The sequence below is a fragment of the Aspergillus pseudonomiae genome (genome assembly GCF_009193645.1).
Source record: "Aspergillus pseudonomiae strain CBS 119388 unplaced genomic scaffold BDV37scaffold_166, whole genome shotgun sequence".
In the NCBI taxonomy this organism is placed as follows: domain Eukaryota; kingdom Fungi; phylum Ascomycota; class Eurotiomycetes; order Eurotiales; family Aspergillaceae; genus Aspergillus; species Aspergillus pseudonomiae.
The window spans coordinates 1,482-21,838 of NW_022476158.1; the positions used below are offsets into that span (position 1 = coordinate 1,482).

At 47.2% G+C, this 20,357-nt stretch overlaps 5 protein-coding genes across 5 annotated transcripts; 3 read left to right on the top strand and 2 right to left on the bottom strand.

Moving 5' to 3' along the window:
* Positions 1 to 279: 279 nt before the first annotated feature.
* BDV37DRAFT_277022 (uncharacterized protein) lies at positions 280 to 748 on the top strand (the record flags this gene model as incomplete). Its single annotated transcript, XM_032085679.1, has 2 exons — positions 280 to 314; positions 379 to 748. The coding sequence occupies 2 exons, from the start codon at positions 280 to 282 to the stop codon at positions 746 to 748; spliced, it is 405 nt and encodes a 134-aa protein (XP_031934619.1).
* Positions 749 to 3,413: 2,665 nt separating this feature from the next.
* On the bottom strand, positions 3,414 to 5,501 carry BDV37DRAFT_60889 (asparagine--tRNA ligase DED81). The gene is made up of 3 exons (XM_032090939.1): positions 5,406 to 5,501; positions 3,645 to 5,291; positions 3,414 to 3,585 (listed from the first exon to the last, which is right to left on the bottom strand). The coding sequence occupies exons 2-3, from the start codon at positions 5,231 to 5,233 to the stop codon at positions 3,459 to 3,461; spliced, it is 1,716 nt and encodes a 571-aa protein (XP_031934620.1). The 5' UTR covers positions 5,234 to 5,291; positions 5,406 to 5,501; the 3' UTR covers positions 3,414 to 3,458.
* Positions 5,502 to 7,642: 2,141 nt separating this feature from the next.
* Positions 7,643 to 10,808, top strand: BDV37DRAFT_60901 (putative differentiation regulator (Nrd1)). Its single transcript, XM_032090940.1, has 2 exons — positions 7,643 to 7,733; positions 7,800 to 10,808. The coding sequence occupies exon 2, from the start codon at positions 8,114 to 8,116 to the stop codon at positions 10,622 to 10,624; it is 2,511 nt and encodes an 836-aa protein (XP_031934621.1). The 5' UTR covers positions 7,643 to 7,733; positions 7,800 to 8,113; the 3' UTR covers positions 10,625 to 10,808.
* Positions 10,809 to 11,400: 592 nt separating this feature from the next.
* BDV37DRAFT_266034 (Iwr1 domain-containing protein) lies at positions 11,401 to 13,834 on the top strand. The gene is made up of 3 exons (XM_032083862.1): positions 11,401 to 11,548; positions 11,685 to 13,034; positions 13,128 to 13,834. The coding sequence occupies exons 1-3, from the start codon at positions 11,482 to 11,484 to the stop codon at positions 13,340 to 13,342; spliced, it is 1,632 nt and encodes a 543-aa protein (XP_031934622.1). The 5' UTR covers positions 11,401 to 11,481; the 3' UTR covers positions 13,343 to 13,834.
* A 1,382-nt stretch (positions 13,835 to 15,216) lies between these two features.
* On the bottom strand, positions 15,217 to 16,329 carry BDV37DRAFT_60933 (uncharacterized protein). The gene has a single exon (XM_032090941.1). The coding sequence runs from the start codon at positions 16,059 to 16,061 to the stop codon at positions 15,342 to 15,344; it is 720 nt and encodes a 239-aa protein (XP_031934623.1). The 5' UTR covers positions 16,062 to 16,329; the 3' UTR covers positions 15,217 to 15,341.
* Positions 16,330 to 20,357: the final 4,028 nt, after the last annotated feature.

Below are 20,357 nucleotides of genomic sequence, written 5' to 3' on the forward strand. Positions count from 1 at the left end.
GTCAACCACCTTGTGATACCCCTGGGGCGTATAAGATTCGCTTGTGTCCGCCAGCGACGTCTGGACGCCAGACGTACTGACTTAACTGCAGCCACGACTCTCGCTTAAACACGTCCGCCAACCAACCCTCACTCCGTGCACCACTGTCTCGCTTCAAATTAAAGGCCATATCTTATCACCTTCTTTTGAGTTTGATTCTGTATTCGAGCTTGCCTGCCGAGCGAGCAGTTAGTGATTTCCAGTTGAACAAGCAACCACGACTGCGAACCGCACGGCATGATGAACAGTCAGAATATTCAAAACTCGGAGCAGAGGTAATCGGCTTGCAGTATAGAGACTGTGATCGCACATACTTATGTGGTTAACCTCATATCGCAGTTCCAACAATCGAAGTTCCAATAACGAAAGCTCGAACAACCAAAGCTCGAACAATCTCAGCTCGAATAATTTCAGCTCGAACAACCACAGCTCAAACAACCAAAGCAGTGATAGTTACCAAGCCTCTAGTTACGAGACTCCGAACACAGATCCCCAACTCCAGACTAGCTTTGCCGAGGATTCGGATTACTACAGAAACTTTCTCGAACAACTTCTGGATTTGGTTTGCAACGAGGATCAAGAGACTGTAGCCCGATTAGTCTCTATCATCCGTTCTGGTGCTTCCCAACGAGAGATCCTCGCGGTGATCTCTCAAATGCAAAATGGAAACAACCACCTCGGGGGGAATGGTGGTGTCATGGAATCCTAATGGTCAATATAATCATGGTGAAAGTACTCTACGCCTTGCTCATCTCTGCCCTCACCTTCTTGTAACGTCGTCGTCTTGGCCGTTGGGAATGAAAGGCTGCCTTAGATGAATACATGGTGGTAAGGTGCTGAAGTCAACCTCCGTACAGCATCATGCACATAAATCTGAGGTGGATATGCCGTTTAGTTGACTTGTTTGCTTCTCACTCCCTAGTCCCGTATTAGGCATACAGTCGGAGGTGGAGATTGACCCAAATACTTTCCCATTTCCGGATTCAGCTGACCGTTTACCATGTTAAATTGGTAGTTTCCACATTACTTTGCACATTTTTTCACCATGTATAGTAATCAGCCTGAAGTTGCTTCATTGCATTGAAATTATATGCCTGAACACGGATGGTTCCATCGTCGCGGCTCTCTGCCATGACTGGTCGTCTCGTGGGTGCATGACGCAGGCATCGGTGGATATACTAAGTTGACGTAGCCGCAGCGTGCCAGCTACGAAGAGCGATTAACCCCACTCAGAAAATGGTGTATATCTGCTGCCGAGTATCATATCCGAGTCAGATATGAGAGATTTTCTGCCAAGCCAGGAAGAAGTCCTCCATAGACTATAAAGAGCTAAGCAGGCGGGTTATGGGTTTGCTTTCGAAGGTCCCTTGGAATTCAGTTTCGGCACGAAACTCCGGATCTCGTTTGGCCTATCGTTCAAAAGTCGGGTGGCGAGTTGGACGACTGGTCATAAAAAGGCATGTTCAAATGATGACGGGTGTTATTATGATATCAACTTATCATTAAACGTAAGGGCACGATGTAGTTGTAGCAGTAACCTTAGGTGGCTAGAGGGATGATGATCGTCACTATCGTCAACCCGCTGTTGTAGTTAGTAATTACGTAGTCTGGACGAGGTTTGTTGCTGGAATGGAAGTGGCGCCACACCCGTATGAGGCTGATGGCTAGAGGAATATCAAAACCATATCTAGTAGTAGGCCCTTACTCTTCCACATTTACTTGCATCTATTCTTTTCCTTCTTGCCTTCTGTCCGACATGACAAGCAAGAATCACTATAGTCTAGTATTGGACGCTTCTGTAGTCTTTATCACTTGGGTTTATAGGGTCACAAGTTTTGATCCGTGCTTTATCCTGGAAGAGATGTAGGTACTCATCCTAATACCGCTACAATGGCGAATATCATGTTCGTACAGTTGGTGCGAGCCATATAAGAGTGTATTAAAGCCATTTATATGAGAAGATATTTCGCTCCTACGGCTTTCGAAAACAAATAACGAATATATCAACACGATTTTGCCTCTTGAGAGAGTATGTGACTGGCCGGGACTTCAGGTTCCTCTCAGTCATAGGCTGAAACGGAATTGAGGATTGTTACTACTACCCGGATTAACTAAGACGTCTTTATCCAGTTATACTCTTATCTTATGTTTTCCCTGGGCCTTCTTGTGATTCTCGATTAACAGACAGGCGGCGAAAATACTACCCATAATCCCATAAAACACCACCATAGCTAATAATACCTTACCTCTAACAGTATATAGAGGTACGTCATCCCTGCTGAAGATGTTACTCGTTAGAGTGCCACTAATGTTTCTAAATCTAGCCTGGGTGGCAAGATCAGCAGCGCACTAATAATACCCACTGAGGTTGTTCGTCATCCACACAATCAACAACGGGTTGAACAATATAGCATCCTGTGGTCACGAAGAACATTGCCATGTAATGGAAATGCTTATTCAACCACCCCGGATAGAGAGCCCTGCACGATACTATGGTGTATTATATGCTTGCAAGGACGACACCGAATATCGCAAAGGTGTAGCGATGTCACCGGAATCTGTAAGGAAAGATACCACTATAGCTTAGCGAATTCACAATGGAGGGCACGAATAGGACTGTTGCGTGCCCAGAAACTGAGGTAATACCCAGATAGATAAGACTGCCCACATAGATTTTCCAATCAAACATAATTCGTCTCCAAGCAGCGGCGGCAAGTAGGTCCATTCTTCCTCCTTCACCGAGACCACAAGTGTTAAGTTCTTCTAGAAGTTTTTTTCTTTACAGTACTCAGAAACTTCGCCTGTCTAGGCCTACTAAGGTTCTCGCTTCTCTTCAATAGATTGAACAAAATTTGGGCCTATGGGGTTTCGCGAGAGTAAAGCCAGTTGGTGCCTGCTCGGGGCCCAAAAAAAAAAGATCAGATGGAGTATGCTCGGTGAATCGGCGGCCGCTCTGGAGGATATAGTACGCTGCTGGTCAGGATCAGGGACAGAGGAAGGGGCGAATTGCGTTGGCTCGGACGAAGAGTGAGACAGGGTGAATGATGTAAGTGATTGTTCATGTTGAGGAAGGGAAAGGATGGGAGATTTAGATTGATGGGATTGAGAGCTATAAGGGTCGAGTAGTTGTAATGCGTGTAGTATGGTAGAGTAATTAATGTGATGGCCAGTGAATTATCGGAATTATGATAGTCTAGTTTTTACCATCTCCTGGCACCGCTCGGTTGTAATTATATAAATCAACTGCTGGTGATGTTTGTCCTCATCGAACTATTGCTCTTGGAATTTTTGGTACGGCCTTTACATCGCATCATAAGATTTCTTACCTAGGAACTACTGGATATCGAGTAAGTAGAGGAACTTCGGTCTGCATTGAGACGTTGGCATATCTATGGGAGTCGTCTAATATATAGAATATTTTAAGGCGTGCAACGGCCAGTGAAGCGAGGATACAAGCTGCAATCCCTGACAGTATAACGGGCGCACAACCAGGCGAGGAATCGCTCGAGACCGAGGCCATATCCACCGTGAGGGGAGGTACCGTACCTTTAGCGAAGAAGTTAGTATTTGTTATGTGAGGTAATAACTCGTGGAAGGGAACATACTTGCGCTGATCAGTGTACCAGTAGTAGGGGGAGGGGTCCATGCCCTCATGTTTATAGGCACTCATGAGCTCATCCCAGTCGTCCATTCTCATACTGCCACCGACAATCTCACCGACACCGGGCATGAGGACGTCGACACTCTCGGTGACACGGCGGTCTTCGGGGTCCTTCTTCATGTAGAAGGCCTTGATTTCAGCGGGGAAGTGGGTGAGGAAGATAGGCTGGTTGATGATGTCGGTCATCTTGCGCTCGGCGGCCTCGGCGATGTCATCGCCGAACTGGTGGGGCTTGCCTTCTTCGTTGGGGATTTCATGTTCGATGAGCCATTGGATGGCATCGGAGTACTTCATGCGGCGGAAGGGACGGCTGGGGGGCTTGAAGTCGGGGTTGAGTTGCTTGATATGGGCTGCGGCCTCAGGTTCGGCTAGGATCAGTTCAATGACACGGCAGATCATAGCTTCTAAGTGGTCCAGGAGATCGGTGAAAGTGATGAAGTCAAGCTCGGCTTCGATGTGAGTATACTCTGACAAGTGCCGACGAGTAAGGGACTTCTCGGCGCGGAATGAAGGGCAAACACAGAAGACATCACCCAAGGATGGGAGACAGGTTTCCAGGTACAGTTGGGAAGACTGAGTGAGGTAGGCGTTCTCGCCGTAGTAGTCGAACTTAAATAGGGTACTACCACCCTCCACCTGCGTTTGCACCATTGCGGGTGGGGTCACTTCCAGCATGCGGCTCTCCTCGAAAGATTTGCGGAATGCCCGAAGAGCTGCTGCTCGCACCTTCATGACAGCGGAAGCAGTCTCGCCACGAAGGACAAGATGGCGGTTGTCGTAGAGGGTCTGCGGGTCCGCATCAGGGGCGACTCGTGTGGTAATGGCCTCCTTGTCACCGGCGGCACGGCCAATGATAGTGAAGAAGTCTGCGTGCAGTTCACGGTTGTTGGGAGCATGCTGCTTAGGTGGGACGGCACGCATTTCACCATGGATAGACATGGAGGTTCCGAGGGTAAGAGTCATGATATCGTAGGTCTTGACCATGTCTCCCGTCAGGATGCATTGGAGGTAGCCGTAGCCATCTGCCAAGGTAAGGAAAACGACATCCTTCTGGGCACGAAGGCGATGAACTCTGCCCAGCACGCGAACACGGGTCCCAGGGCCCTCCGACTCCGGACTTCCAAGCTTGACAACGGCTGGGTCAGTCACATCAAGTCGGATTCTGACCGGCTTAGGGAGTGAGGAGTCCTCCGTAATAATGATCTTCTTCGCTTCTTCCAGGACGAGGCGGCGCTTCTCTGCCTCCTGCTTCTCACGAATGGCCAATTCCTGTTCTTTTGCGGCCTTCTTCTTCCGTTGCTCATAGAGGTTGGTGGCCTTCTTCATCGCCGACTTGGTGGCCGACTTCCACTCCAGCTTGTCGACATCTTTATCAGCGGGCTCGGTTTGGGACTTGCGTGTCAAATATTGAAAACCCTCGCTAGGAGCGTGCTGCAAGAAAGCGTGCACAAGCGTCTTGTAGGGAGCGGATTCGGATCCGGTCGCGGTAGAGTCGTCCCTACCGACGTCTTCGTCAATGTAGATGGTAGTCATGGTCACTGGCTGTCTACCTGACTCGCTGTCCAAGGATTGAGTGTGGGTGAGCGCCGTACTGCGGGGAGAATATCAAATTAGTTTTTATTTTGGGCATGTGAGTCACACCATAGATAAGGTCCACCATAATAGGAAGCAGAAAACAAATTCGGGAGAAGAATAAAAGACTCACAGGTGTCAATTACTCAGTCCAGCCAATGAAGACTATGTAACAATTACCCCAAAGTGAGAAAGTGAAGACGCCGAGTCGCACAGTCCTTGAGTAAAATCGCCTGGAGGGGTAAATTTCTGGATCCAATCTGAATGCGACCGGCCGCGGGAAAGTCTCCCCCACGTGTGCCTGAGGCATTAATAAGGCCTAATCTGTCAGGCTTCTGATGATACATCAAGAACAAACAACTGTTGTTCAGCTTGATTTGCATTAAGTTATCTACATGACTCGTACTAATCATGACTGGTCTACAAAGCACCACCCAGAAGAGATATCCGTGTATCTAGCCAAATCGTACTCAAATGCATCATACACAATCTCCCCTTACCAGTTCAAAATACATAACAGGGTAACACAAGTTGTACTCCCATGAAACACCGTTGGATGTCCGTCAAGAATTGACAAAAGGCATCTCCATACTCATTAAGACGAGATAAACTTCTATTTGCCACTCTATCTTTTTATCCAAGATATGAGCTATTGACGACAAGTGATCTAATTCCATAAGCGGTTAGTAAGGCTAGATATGTAAAGTTAGGCCCGAACAACAAATTACCATCCGGGGAAATGCGGACCGCGGTAAATCTTCCTTAAACGATTGCTTGATGGATTGAAAACGCCGGACACATGATGAAACGGACTAGATAGATCGAAACTCAGACGTTGAATGCAGATCAATAGTCCATTGTCTCCTTAATATCATGTGGTATCAAGATATGGGATCCACAAGAGTCACCACAAAGTAGTAAGTACGCAATGAAGCACAAGGGATGTGGGTGCCAAGTCGCAATGGTTTCTGCAGGCGAGGCGGATCATTAGTTCTTCCATGTGGCAAGAGCCTCCCTTTCTTCATTCAGAAAACCCCACTCAATCATCCAGATCCGTGATGGATGGAGATATGGGAGATGTTTCTACGTACAGGACTACGGATTTCTCAGTCCGTTCTCCCTGATATTCTAACTGAATCAGCAAAGATGCACGACAATATTTCATTTAAGGAATCGATTGGACAGACACTACTCCGTATACAATCCAACGTCCGGACCACATGTGGCTGATACCACCATCGTCCTGCTAGCCATCTGAGTGACCTTTTTCTCTTCTTTTAGGCTGTGTCAGCCACAGCCTTGTGACAAGCGCACGGATAGCCTTGAGGGATATTCGACGAAACAACAAAGACGTTTCGCTTGAACACGATGATCCGATATTATTGGCAGCTTATGGTCTGGCTAACAGAATGACATCCCTACCTTGGGGGGATGGAGATTCTGGTGTTCCCCATCGGCTCTGGGGACGCTTTACTCAACCAGTCAGGTACGAATGTCAATCTTCACTCCACAGGGACATGAATTTCTATTATTATTCCAGCCTCTTGTCTGATGTTTGGTTCACCGTTCACTTTCCCCCTTTTACCCCTTCATCCACTCTTCAGCATTTCGCTAAGTCTTATTTTTGGTTAATGCTGGTCTTACTTGAGATAATATTGAATCTTACTTTTCTTCTCTACATTCGTTACTACACTAGTAATTTGCAGTGACTATCTTTTTTCTTGGTTTCATTTAATTCCCTTCTCATTGACTTGAATTTTTTTTTTGATTGAATTTTTGTTCTTTCCTGTCGTGGGTAATATTTACTTTGCCAGGTATACGGTGCATGCTATATACACCTTGGGGAGAAGAGGGATAGAAAGGGCTAAAAAAAAGAAACGAAAAAGAAACACATAAAAGAAAAAGAGAGAGCGCGAGAGCGAGAAAGTGTGCGCTGTCACTCATATAGTCTCTTATCAAGCTCATCTCACGCTACAAACAGCCCCTTTTTTCGGGGGCCCGTAGTTTTCCCTCTCCTCCACTGTCTTTTCTCTCCTCCGCCTCTGCGAGACTATTATCAATTATTATTTTCTCTCATTCATTTCTCTTTGTCAGTTCCACTTTTCCCTTTTCAGCTTTCTGAGTGGATGTCCCCCATCGGTCCTTTTTTGGCCTTTCCCTTTGTCAACAACAATTCTTGGGTTCTGCAATTGGGGGTTCATATTCTTTCAATTAACTAGACCATATTCTTAATTACCCATCTTCTGTGTTTTTCTATTTCCCTTTTGACTTGCTTGATCAATTTCTCTTTTAATTTCGATTGACTACTTACTTATCGAGTATTATTATTGTTTTTTATTATCATATTCTTCTTCTTTTTTTTTTTTTAATTTTTTTTCTCGTCTCAAATCTTCAATTGACAAGTTGGTCTTGTTTACGGGGATTGTTCACCCGCAGCAGCCCCTAAAACACCAACTAAGAGGTTTGTCACCGTTCCACCGAACATTGTCTAATGCACATTCCAATTGACCGCTGGACCTCTTTCTAGACACGTCTCAATTGGCCTATCCTTATCCAGGCTTCTTTATTGTTATTCTTTCTTCGTCCTCCTTTTCGTTCGACTTCACTTTGCCATCTTTTCGGCTGCTATTTTCCTTCATTCATTCCCTTCCTCCTTTCTCCTTTCGGGGGTGATCTTCACGCCGGTTGGCTTTTCGCTCTTCCGACCACGTCTTTGTAACTCGCGCTTCCCTTTCCCCCCCTGGCCGGTGATATCGATCATTTCACATTAGCCCCAATTTACTTCGTCCCCTCTTCCTTAGCTAGGGGGCTCTCGCGTCCGGACCGTTCGTGTTCCTCGCCATGCAAACCTCCGATGCCTCAAGCATTCCGAGTCGTTTGATCCCTTCCAAGTTTTCCCACCTCAACGCAGACGATACCGGTTTCTCCCACGGAGCGTACAACTCCAATAGCCTCCCTCTGCAGGGTCTGACGGATCGAAACGCACGTCGAGCTAATATCCCTGCCATCAATACCGCCGCCAGTCAAAACAACACCGACACTATGGCAGCCTCGGGCACCGCGTTCGACATGAACTTCACTCCTCTGTTGCCGTCTCAACTACTGCTCGGAAGCCCCTTCCAACCGGGAACCCCTTCGGCCTTTGCCTCGCCGCAGTTCACCAACTTCGGTGGTTTCTCTCAGGCCAATGCGTCGGCGCACGCGCAAAACCACCAGAATCAGCTGGGAAGCCCAACACAGGCCTCACAGAATGCCAGTCTGTACTCGGGTATGATGTCTGCGGATAGTATGGGAAACTCCCAGTTGCTGGGGGGCCCTCAATCACCAGTTGGTGGTATGGGTGGCTTGGGTAATGCGGCGTACGGAAGTCCCGCCGCGTCGGTAACTCCGGGCCTCCTCTCAGGTACAAGTCGAACCGTGTATTTGGGCAATATTCCGGCGGAAACTTCTGCCGAAGAAATCTTAAATCATGTCCGTAGCGGTCAGATTGAATCGGTACGCTTGCTCCCTGACAAGAATTGTGCTTTCATCTCCTTCCTGGACAGCAACTCGGCAACGCACTTCCACTCGGATGCTATCTTGAAAAAGCTCGCAATCAAAGGCAATGACATCAAGGTTGGCTGGGGCAAACCCTCGCAGGTACCCACTTCAGTGGCCCTGGCGGTGCAACAATCGGGGGCGTCACGGAACGTGTACCTAGGCAACTTGCCAGAGGAGATGACAGAAGATGAGTTACGCGAAGAGCTTGGGAAGTTTGGTCCGATTGATACCGTGAAAATTGTGAAGGAAAAGGCAATTGGCTTTGTACATTTCCTGTCAATCAGCAACGCGATGAAAGCCGTCTCTCAATTGCCCCAAGAGGCTAAATGGCAAGCACCTAGGCGTGTCTTCTACGGTAAAGATCGGTGTGCTTATGTCTCGAAAACACAACAACAGAATGCAGCTCAGTTCCTGGGCATCGCACCAGGATACGCACACATTCTGAACTCAGCAGATCGGGACCTAATCACGAACGCACTCGCCCAACAGTCCGTTGCAGCTGCAGCCGTCGCTACATCCGCTGGTGGCGTCAACAATCTGGGTAACCGGACGATCTATCTGGGTAACATCCATCCAGAAACTACCATTGAAGAGATCTGTAACGTAGTTCGCGGTGGCCTTCTGCATCATATCCGTTACATCCCCGATAAGCATATCTGCTTTGTTACCTTCATTGACCCAACCTCGGCCGCCTCCTTCTATGCCTTGAGTAACCTCCAGGGTCTAATGATTCACAACCGTCGCTTGAAGATCGGCTGGGGCAAGCACTCTGGTCCCCTACCCCCAGCTATTGCCCTGGCTGTAAGCGGCGGTGCCTCGCGAAACGTCTATGTTGGCAACCTCGATGAGTCTTGGTCGGAGGAACGTCTTCGCCAAGACTTCTCCGAATACGGAGAGATCGAGCTGGTGAACACATTGCGCGAGAAAAGCTGTGCTTTCGTGAACTTTACCAATATTGCCAATGCCATCAAGGCAATTGAGGGGATGCGGAACAGGGAGGAGTACAAGCGGTTCAAGATCAACTTTGGCAAGGATCGTTGTGGCAACCCACCTCGCCAGACGGGTAACGGTGGACAGCAAAATCGCAACGGTGGACTGGAAGGCCCGCAGTCGCCCTCACCGGCACTCAATGGCTTCCAGCAGAACTTGAGCCATTCTGGTTCAGGGTCCAGCCCAACCCGTTCAGCCCTCTCTCCAGCCCCAGGCTCGACAGGTTCTCAGAATGGCCAGCAGGGCCGGCACCCGCTGCAGACAGTTACATCGCCGTCTGGGATGTTGAACGTGGGGGCCAACAACCCGCTAACCATGTATCTCAACCAAATGTCCGCCCAGCAAGCTCAAGAACAAGAGAACCGCTTGAACGATTCTATCTCCCTCGCTGCTCTTCAGTCCCAGTCCCAACCGGCACCTCAGCAACAGCCACTCTACAACGGTACAACTACAAGCGAGCTCACTAACGGAAGCATCGAAGCGCCGCTGCATCAACACAAGCCGTCTACCAACGGCTTTTTGAACGTCACCAATGGCTCTAGCGGCCCTGGACATCACGCTACTGCTAGCACCAGCGGCTTAAGCGTGCCACGCGCGCAGCACTCTCGTGCTGTCAGCTTGCCGTCGTTCTCTCAAGAACCATTCGGTCCTATTTCGGGGCAGGCTGGACATAGCCGTGCAGGTGTAGCTCACCAACCGCAGAGTAGCTTCTCCAGCTTTACATCTGCCTTGGGCGGTCTCAACCATGCCGGTTTTGGACTGGCCATCCAGAACGAAAATTCGCTACCCGGCTGGGCTGAGGAAGAGATCGGAGCCAAATAATTTCATCTTAATATTTTGAAAGAATTTCCTCTTCCATTCTTGTGGGTGCATCATCTTATTAACTTTTAAAACCTTTTACTTCACGTTTTCTATTCATCATGTTCATCTATTGTTTTGAAAACACCACCCGTTGATTACTTTCTTTGTATTGGTTTGCTCGACAGTATTTCTCTCTTTCCTCTTTATTATTTTTTTTATTATTATTGTGCAAATTTCGTTCTCAGCCAACCCATCTTACACCCTTTAATTATATTTTTTATACCATCCTTGTATTGCTAGCTGGGTATGATCCCCTTTCCCCTTCCATTCTTCTTTTGGTTGTTTCCATTTCGATTTCCAGTTGGCTACGAAGGCGGGTGAGATCTCGGCTATACCCTAGACTGGTTGGCTCTGGTCTGTTCTTTGATGTTTATTCTGATCAGTTGCATATGCGATGCCATTTTGACGGAATTAATCCAGAGCAAACAGCTCCTTTTGCATATTGGATAACGGACAGGGGTTATATAGCTGTGCGGAGGTAATAGGTTCGGGATGGCGATGGCAGTAGCCATCAAGAAATATAGCATAAGAGAAGAAATATGAAAAGCAATGATCTACACTTGTCATCACCGTGTTCATGGGTATCTGTATGTTGGCAAATGGTTGAAAGTTGTCCATCCGAATTGAGTAAAGAGTCAACAATAGATAGATCACGTGACCTTATACATGGTCGGGGTGGCACGCTAAGCCCCTTCTAGCCCAACCATGGAACTTGAAGAAATGTTGGAGATCATCCCAAACTGTCGTTGTCGCCATTTCTCCTTCGCCATCAATCCTAATCTATACCAAGTAAAGCTCAGTTTCCTATAAACTCCAAAATGTCTTTGCCTCCGGAACAGATTAGTATCAAACGCCGTCGAGAGGAGGAACCAGTGGACACGTTATGTAAGAAGCTTCCCTCATCTTTGCTAGCTATCAAGCCTCTACCGATCAAACTAAGCCCCAGTCCCCCGCTCTGTATATCCGCATAGAAATGCCGCGTTTTTTTTAGTAGCCAGCAAAAGCTAATAGGAAAATACAGATATTCAGTCTGATCTACATCAGACGAAACGCCGCTTCACAGACTTCGTGTTCCAGCGAGTCCAGGTCAGTGCCAAGGATCTGAAAGCCGGCTCTCCGAGTGCTTCACCCATATCAGCGGCGCAGAGGTCAATTCTCACTCCGCGCTCTGTGAGCACATCTCTATCCTCGAATGCGCCAAACCGCGCTACCGGAGGGGTTCCCTTGGTCAGAGCCACATCCCCCGGGGCAGAACTTCGCGAAGAAAAACGTCTCGCGGCCCTTCGGAAGGAAGCCGAGGAGAAGGTGAAGAGGGCTTTGGATTCTTCGCCGGGACTCGCTCAACGGGACGCCCACAATGAAAGCCCAAGTCGAGATTCCGTTGTTGAAGCCCCCGCGGCTGGTGTGTCATCCACCTCAAGTGCGCGAGGCAGTTCGGCATCTTCTCCATCACGGGCGCAGTCGCTTCGACGGTTCCAAATTTCGAGATCAAGTACGCCGATGAGTCCCCTCCGAAGCAGCGGTGGAGGAGTACAAAAGCGTAAAGCAGACGGGGTTGCAGTGCTCGTGGAGAAGCTTCGGCGCAAACCGCATTCACGGCAGGCGTCTTTGGTGGCTGAGGCGGCCGTGCGAGCAGATGATGTTGGCTCTCGTGACAGTTCCGATGTGGCTGATGAACAGCCTGTTCGTCTACGGAAGAGACCAGTGGTGAACCAGGCCGAAAGAAAATGGAGGGAGGAGCGTAAGGGGGCGATCTTGGCTGCCAAAAAGCATATCTCGCAGGTGCTCGAACAAGGGGCCCAAGCACGCCACAGCAACTGGGAAGATGAGTCAGAGAGGCTGGCTCGGGATTTCGAGCAAATTGCGTTGGAGCTTGAAGGGGAAATGGAATTGGAAACAGAGGTGTCGCCCGTGGAGACGAAACATAATCGTCAATCTGTTGCGGAGCGGACTCCCTCGGTGATGCCCAAACCTCCATTGAAATACCCTCCTCGTACACCCAACAAACTTCGAGCCGCGTGGTCTGCAGAACGCACGCAAGGGGCGGCGAATCCTGAAGGATCCGTCAAGCCTGCCACACCAGCACCGCACCATTTACCCTCCGCTGCAGGGCAGGAGGATGATAGTGACGGGGAGTATGTCTACGATACATACATCAGGCGTCCTCTGCCGGATGGAGGGCAGCTTACGAACCCACTAGCAGATTTGGAACTGAACCAGGATGAGTGGTTCCGTCTAAAGGGTATCGATACGAGTCGTCAGGACATTGGTGTGATCGTCATCACACCGGAGGACGAAGAATACTGGGAGCATTTTGCAGAGGAGGATGACGATGAAGATCAGTGGGACAGTGAAGACGGCGATTCAAATGGTAAGCGAGTCCGTCGCATAGATTCGACCTAAGATCTACGCTTCCCAAAAACAAAGGCAAGGCAAGGAGAAATCTAACTAACAATTACTATAGCTGAGAATAATCCTGCGAATGACTATCCAGACGAAGAACTCTCCTGGGATGACGAAGAGGACGATCCCGGAGCCGTCTACAGCAAGTATCGACGCCACCAGTCGGATGACGAAGAGTTCAACTTCGACGATTCATCCAGTGAGCGCTATGGGTATGGCTACGGATACGGACATGGACAACGGACGCACGTGGATTCTGATGACGAGAGCTGGTGATGGGCACAACGACGGGTGGCTGCATTGATTATTCTATTGGATCTGGGTGCTTCTTCTGCACGGTACTTTGGTAAAGAGAAACCTTCGGCAGGGGTGGGAGGCAACACACCATCAGACAACGTTTCCCTTGTCCTCCTGTCCATTTTCCTTCACTCACCGCAATTTCTGCAGATGCAGACGAGGATATATAGATGATGAGGCCGAGTCTGATTCTGCAGAGTAACCTTCATTTCTGCATGTGGACTTCATCACACAGCATGTGCAGTACAGTTCGTATGATTATTGCACCCTTCATGTCTCGGACGGGGGATCAACCCTGGTCCAGGCGTGCATTAAATGCAACATCGTAGGGGTACCGGTACAAAGTACGAAATGAAATGAGGTCCAGATGGTCTTCAACTAGCCATGCTATATGTTCTCTCTCACTCTAGATGAAACTTCAATCCAAATCTAGATATCTACGCGATCTATGGAAAAAAGGTCAGGATATCCGAATCGGAACCTCCACAGTAGATCATTTCCTTCACGAACAAGAAAAAGTAAAAATATAAGAAAAAAAAAAAAAGAAAAGAAAAGAAAAGGTAATCCACACGAGGAGACACCAACCCAATCTACACACTAAGAAACGTAGACCATCGACTAAGCCAACAAAAAGCCCCATCTGCAGTCTCACCATGCAGACGGGGAAAGGTAAAACAAAACTAAATGCCAAGTGAGGGAGGGATATCCCTACCCAACTTAACCCTACAATCTCCGCATCCCTATAAGTCCAGCATACCAAGCATCACATTCCAATGAACGTGATTTAGGTACCCAATATATCCATGTCGATGTGCAAAAGTGGAGCATTTTTTTTCCATCACGGATGCATAGAAGGGCGATTTCTCGATTCGGCAGGAGGGGCGACTTACCTACACTTGGTCTGCATGGTTAGAGACGTGTTGTCAGCGACCGAGTACTCTGTAGATCCTGACTCTGCGCATGTATTCCAAATGATTTGAATGGACGGGTGGCCTCGTCAAAATGTATATTGAGTATTATGCAGCAGCGGTCGCTGCAGAATATGGATGTATAGTACATACGTTACAGGTAGAGTTGAGATAAAGTAGGGTTTCGGTTTGGGTTTCGTCAATGGACAACACAACCTTTGCGATAAGCTATGTAGTGCAAAGATATTGTCATGAATATTTCACGTTTTTTATTTTTCGTTTTTCACTTTTTATTTTCCCCTTGAGTATTTGTTACAGGCAGGGAACAGCCAAGCAGGGAACAAATAGTCTCCTCCTTGCTCAGTTGTGCCTCTTCGCGGGTTGTAAGATGATATCATGTGTTACCTGTGATCCCTGGGAATGAGAGATGTAGGGGTTTCGAACTAGAGGTTCGGCTTCGCCTATTCGCTTGCTTGCTGGCATACTTGTCCTATGATATGATATTATTGTTTCCTGCCTTTGTTATTCTGCTGGGTTTTTGACGTTGTGCTGCATACCTATTGGTGGTGTTTTCTGTGTGTCATGCACTGTACTGTATGCTATAATGTTCGGTATTGATGCCCTGTATGGTATTGTATGGTACGCTCTGACTACGTCCGTGCTATCGTGATGAATTGAAGGAACTATGTGTCTTCTCGGTTCAAAGAAGTAAATTCGGTCGAGATGAATAATCTTATTCCCTCCAATACAAATGACAGTCTCCATGGATTTCCTTTCAATCCAGAATAAAAATAATAATGATTTGATGTATGCATGCTAAAATCCAGACGGCCTCCCAGTGAGAATCATAAAGCGATGTAAAATGAGAGAAAAGAACGCAGTAACGTCTCAGAATGATAGCCTTGTCGGTAAAAGAACATAAGGTTGGAAGAAGTAAATAAAATAGAAGAGAAACTTCAAAGGTATCTTGACGGCCGTAAAGAGGGGGATTTTTCAAAGGTGGGAGGAGGATCTGTAGAGTCGAGGAATGAAGGAGGTAGGAATTTTTGAGGGAAAGAAGAGGAGGAAATTTAATGTGATATGCGTCGACTGAGGACTTGTTCTTTAGTTTCTCGCATCCAAGGATACCAAGCTCCCATCCATTCCACAACGCCGAATCGTGGTGCGGCCGAGTCAACTAGCCCTGACCCCTCTCGTAGGAACTCGCCGTCGCGCATGCGTCTCTGCTCTCGCAACGTTGGGCACTTCTTCTCCTTGATGAATCGGTAGAATTTGCATTGAATTCCTTGGAATCCACGTCGTTGCCGGCTAGGGAATTGTCGGTTAAAGCTCTCGCGCACTTCCTTCCATTCTTGGCACAGATCCACGCGGTGATACCAAATGAAGTACATTTCCTCTTCCTCATACTTAGGTCGAGGGGGCCGTCGCCGCTCTGGGGCATTGCTAGAACTGCTTGAGACCGAGTCATACCGGTCCCGAGAGTACGCCCCTGGTGAGGACTCCGTCGACCGTGGTCGATATGGCAAGAACGCCTGGTCTTGCGAGGAGCCAGAACTTTCCCGGTAAGGATGATGGTGATGATGGTGACTATCTGTGTATGGGTGGTAGAAGTAGTGATGACTAGGGCTGGGAGGGTAGATAGGTGAATACTGCGATCCTGGATGGGCGTAATGCAGTTGAGGAGAATTTTCAGACTCTGCTGACGGGTTCAACAGAGCATCGATTGCCATGCGGCTTTTTCGCGATGATGGCATATAACTAGCCGGAGATTGCGAGTGAAGATGCTCCATTGTGCTCTGTTGGCAAGGTGGTCCACGGCCTTCGTGATCCAACTGCTTTTAGTGTGGCGATCGATAGAGCAGTAGGTTGGACGGCAAGGGAAGTCCTTCTTCTAGAGCGAGTGCTCGAGGAGTAAACCCCGGTCAAAGCAAGGTGTAAAGCGATGAACACAGTCGAAGGCACTTTTTTCCACGCTGGTCAGACGCAAATGCACAGCGGCAGTGGTAGATAGAGAGATGAGTAGTAGGCAAGGAAGACACGCCGAATAAAAAGAGCGGTGGTCTAGTTTGGCGATGAGCCAAGAATATTCCTCAGCCACTACAACAACGCTTCCAGAAGGAGTGTTGGACTGAAGGATCATGTAAAGGTCACAATTAGACGATGGAGGGCTGGAAAAGAAAAAAAACCTTGGAATTTCCAACACCGCACGAGACACCGGGTTGGATTCTTAAATGAGAGCAATGGCCGCCAAGGGTTCCGTTAGTTGTGCTTAATCCATGCAGCGTACCGAATCCTTGGGACACGCCGGCCTGTAAGAGACCCCGAAGATGACTGCGCCCCCTGTCCAGCCGGGAGAAAATCACTGCTACAGCGGGTACAGGATGATTCCGAAGTTGCGTAGCGCCTGCAGTAGCAGGGTAGCGATTCAAGATGTTGGAGAAGGAGGAGTAATATGCGTTGGGGGGTGGTGTATGTTGGAGTGGTTTCCCTCCTCGTAATGCTTGTATGCTTTTTCCAAGTCCTTGACCCTAGTACGACGACAGTAACCTTGCAAGCATCTGCCTATAGAAGCAATTAAAGATTTGAAAAGGGGGGTTTAAATATATAGATAATAGAAAGGACAGCCGAAAATCGGGATTTAACCATAGATGATAAAATAAAATAAATAATGAAATAAGGTATGAGAAGAAAAGGAGTGAATAGAATATCAGTCGAAATTCGATGAGGCGTAGATATCCTTTTCTGTTCTATGTGCAAGAGTATCACATCAACATTGGTTGAAAATTCATGAAAACTTCGCCAATGCTCTTTTTCTTGTTGATATTTAGGTCTCTATGATATTTTTGGTTTTTCCACGAAAGAGAGAGAAGGGTATTCAGACACTGAATCGTGTATGAAGCAAGTGGAGATGCTGAAAGGAAGGGTCACGTTGGCAGACGACTTGCAGGATGTATGTGCAGGACAACCACCGACTCTTTGAACCGGGTATTTTATGTATTTCTAATTCTTTGATACAGTTTTGCAGTCTCCTCTCGAAATTTTCTTTGTTCTTTTCTTACCTTTTTTTTAAAAAAAAAAAAAAAAAAAAAAAAAAAAAAAAAAAAAAAAAAATCATTTGTTTTCAAAGATGGATCCACTAGAGGACAGAAGTAGCAGGAGGGGAAAAGGAACACAAAGTCTAGTTCATGCAATCTGCGGCAAGGATATATCAGAACCAGAGGGTCTGAAGGAGCCGCAAGAGTCAAAGAACAATTGGTATTTCGGTTTGGCCCATCAGAGACGACATCCTTCAACGGATGATCATTAAGGTGGAGGGTCGAACAGGCCATCGTCGGACCGGTAAAATTGACCAGTTCAAAGTCAATGGGGACCCGACTTTTGCCTTCGGTCGAATGACTATCAGGTAAAGCTCCAACTGCTTAAACCAATGATACAATGGCCACGATGTGGTCTTTTGGCCACGCGGGGATTTCCCAGAAAGGGGTCCAAACGAGTGTGATGAAAATAATAATAAGAATAATAATAAATAAATAAAATAAAAATAAAAAACCATGGAAATGAAATGAAACTATTAATCATAACAGAACAAAGACAAAGAACGTCTCTGGGGTACCTTAATCGTGTAATGCCGTTCTACTACTACCTTGTAGTACCTAGGTATAGTCCTTTGGAACTGTGAGGGATTAACAAACCCCCTCTGAACAAGAAAAAAAGGCAAGATGAAGAAAGGTTGTCTATCTGAATTACAAATCACCACAGAAGAATGCAAGATATAACTAAGTACTTCTCTATCCGAAAGCAGACCATTGTTGTCAGTATACATGACGGCGTGCAATTGGACCAGAGGTTTATCCAGTAAGGAGACAGTATTTACTCTGGCAAGTAATTACTAGTAGTACTGTGACCCATACTCCGTATCTAATCGGGGGTATATCCAAATAACCTCCGATAAATATGGGTCCAAGAATAGGTTAGAGGAAAAAAAAAATGTGTCAAAGAATTGCCCTTCAAGCATATGGGAGATTTCATTCGTTTCTAGGTGAATGAAAAAATCTATGGAGGTGGATGTTCTCCATCAAGAGAGAGAATCATTTCGAATTCAGGAAAGAGCCTAGAGGGGGTAAGGAGCGAAAAAATAATAAAAGAATTAAATGAAATACGTAGAATGAAGATTAAAAAAAAAGTATTATTAAAAATAAATGAAAGAAAACGTAAAATTGAGAAAGAAAGAAAGAAAACAGAAAAAGAAAATTGCACGTAATACACGCTATGCTGCAGCCCTGCCACTGCATAAGAAGAGTTCGGTTTCCCGGAGATGATAGGCCCTTGCGGGAAGACCGAAACGAAGCATTTGCAGGGTTCACTTCGGCCGCTGGCGGGAACATCAGACGACGCCCCTGCTCAAGGACATCTTCATCTAGAGCTGTGGAGCTGTGGGATACTAGTCCGATGGCCGCTCCGACACCTAAATTAAATCATTATCTCGTCTGGGGGTTCTTGAGGTCTCGACCGTGGTATGGAAGGGAAGATATTCCCCGTCCGTGACTCGATATACAAAGTAATTTCAACGCCCAAATTAATTTTATCCAAAAAACAAAAGTCAATTTAGTAAAGTTTGACCTCAACTGCGAAGAGCACGCAATCTATCATTAACCGGTGGGATGTAAGGGAAGGTCAAACGTCGGACCCGCTGGCAACGATGAAGAGACACTCCTATTCCCACCGACTTCAACCTGATCCAATCACTCTCACCAGAGATAGGGTCACAGCAGGAGCACTACGGCGCACAGGCTAACCTTACCCTGCTACTAGGTACCTACTAAGTAAGTAGGTAGACAGGATGGGAAAATGGAATGATGGAAGGAGGGGGAAGGCAAAGATTGGAAAGAGCAAAAAAAAAATTGTTGAAAAAACCAACAAGCGCTAGCCATAGAAAACCGCGTCTATTGGGCGCGGGAGAGCAAGTCAGCGACAACCAACCTACAGTGGCTTGGTTAGTGAACCGTGGTACTGGGACGCATTCACGAATGGGAGTGAGGCTCTAACGCCGTCTAGCTCTTAATGGTCTCAGAACTTGCACAGGGCTTTTTCTGAAGGATAGACGTGACAGCCAAACGGGAGACACGATGCAGCCTGCGGGTCGTTCTTGGCATATAACTGGGGCATGGGGGTGGCTAGCTGCATGGAATTTTTCTATTGGCTACCTCGGTCTATAATTCTTATGAGAATTTACGGAGTATGACTGTTGCGTTTTTTTCCCATATCTCTCCTCTTTCCTAAAAAAATACATTTTCTTCTTTGGGACACCAATCCACCTCCCAACGCCTATCAACTACATGAGAAGTACGTACACACCTAAAGCGTCTGTATCTACAGGTACAAGAGTCACTCATTCACAAAACGCAGTCCAGATACCAATCTGCAGAATCTGCCAACACATCTCTGCATTGCATTGTAAGTCGATCCCCTTCTTTTTATTGCCTGTGGGGATGAGCATTATGATGTGATCTGGCCTGACGGAGGTTCTCCATGGTATCTAGCCGGCCCTTTTCCCTTTTTTTTAACCTTCTACTGTCTTTCCCCTCGTCCTTTCCTGCATGCATCTTGGGGACCTACCTAAATAGTCTTAATCCATCTAAACCCCGTTTCGCTACTCCGTAATCCGACGAATACTAGGTACAATATTTAATTCTTCAGCAAATACCGCTGAATATGGGCTGATGGCCCCCAATTGCATGCACTCCCGAATCCTTCTTTTATGGTTCTAGGATAGTAGAAACAACTCAAATAAATTAATGGATGTATGGGTGATCTGGAGTCATTTGTCAGTGCAGAAGACGAGCAGGATGAATCGTCAGGCCACTAGCGTTATCGATTGAACCTGTCAAAGTACACAATAAGCAAAGTAAATCCTGATGGAGTTGGCGTTTTGGACTAAATTTGTGTTAGATACGTCATGGGGAACAGTGGTGTACTATGTACGGAGTACTTAGGGCAGATTAGCAAAATGCATCGGGTCTCGGCGACGAAGATCCGGAGGATGAGTGAACATAGAGCAGGACAAACTGTACATAAATACATAGTCG

Excerpts from the sequence above, each read along its gene's own strand:
- BDV37DRAFT_266034 (XM_032083862.1), top strand. The coding sequence starts at position 11,482 with ATGTCTTTGCCTCCGGAACAGATTAGTATCAAACGCCGTCGAGAGGAG. Across the intron at positions 11,549-11,684 it reads GGAACCAGTGGACACGTTAT|ATATTCAGTCTGATCTACAT; the intron begins GTAAGAAGCTTC and ends AGGAAAATACAG. Across the intron at positions 13,035-13,127 it reads TGAAGACGGCGATTCAAATG|CTGAGAATAATCCTGCGAAT; the intron begins GTAAGCGAGTCC and ends CAATTACTATAG.
- BDV37DRAFT_60889 (XM_032090939.1), bottom strand. The coding sequence starts at position 5,233 with ATGACTACCATCTACATTGACGAAGACGTCGGTAGGGACGACTCTACC. Across the intron at positions 3,586-3,644 it reads TGGTACACTGATCAGCGCAA|GTACGGTACCTCCCCTCACG; the intron begins GTATGTTCCCTT and ends TCTTCGCTAAAG.
- BDV37DRAFT_60933 (XM_032090941.1), bottom strand. The coding sequence starts at position 16,061 with ATGGAGCATCTTCACTCGCAATCTCCGGCTAGTTATATGCCATCATCG.
- BDV37DRAFT_60901 (XM_032090940.1), top strand. The coding sequence starts at position 8,114 with ATGCAAACCTCCGATGCCTCAAGCATTCCGAGTCGTTTGATCCCTTCC.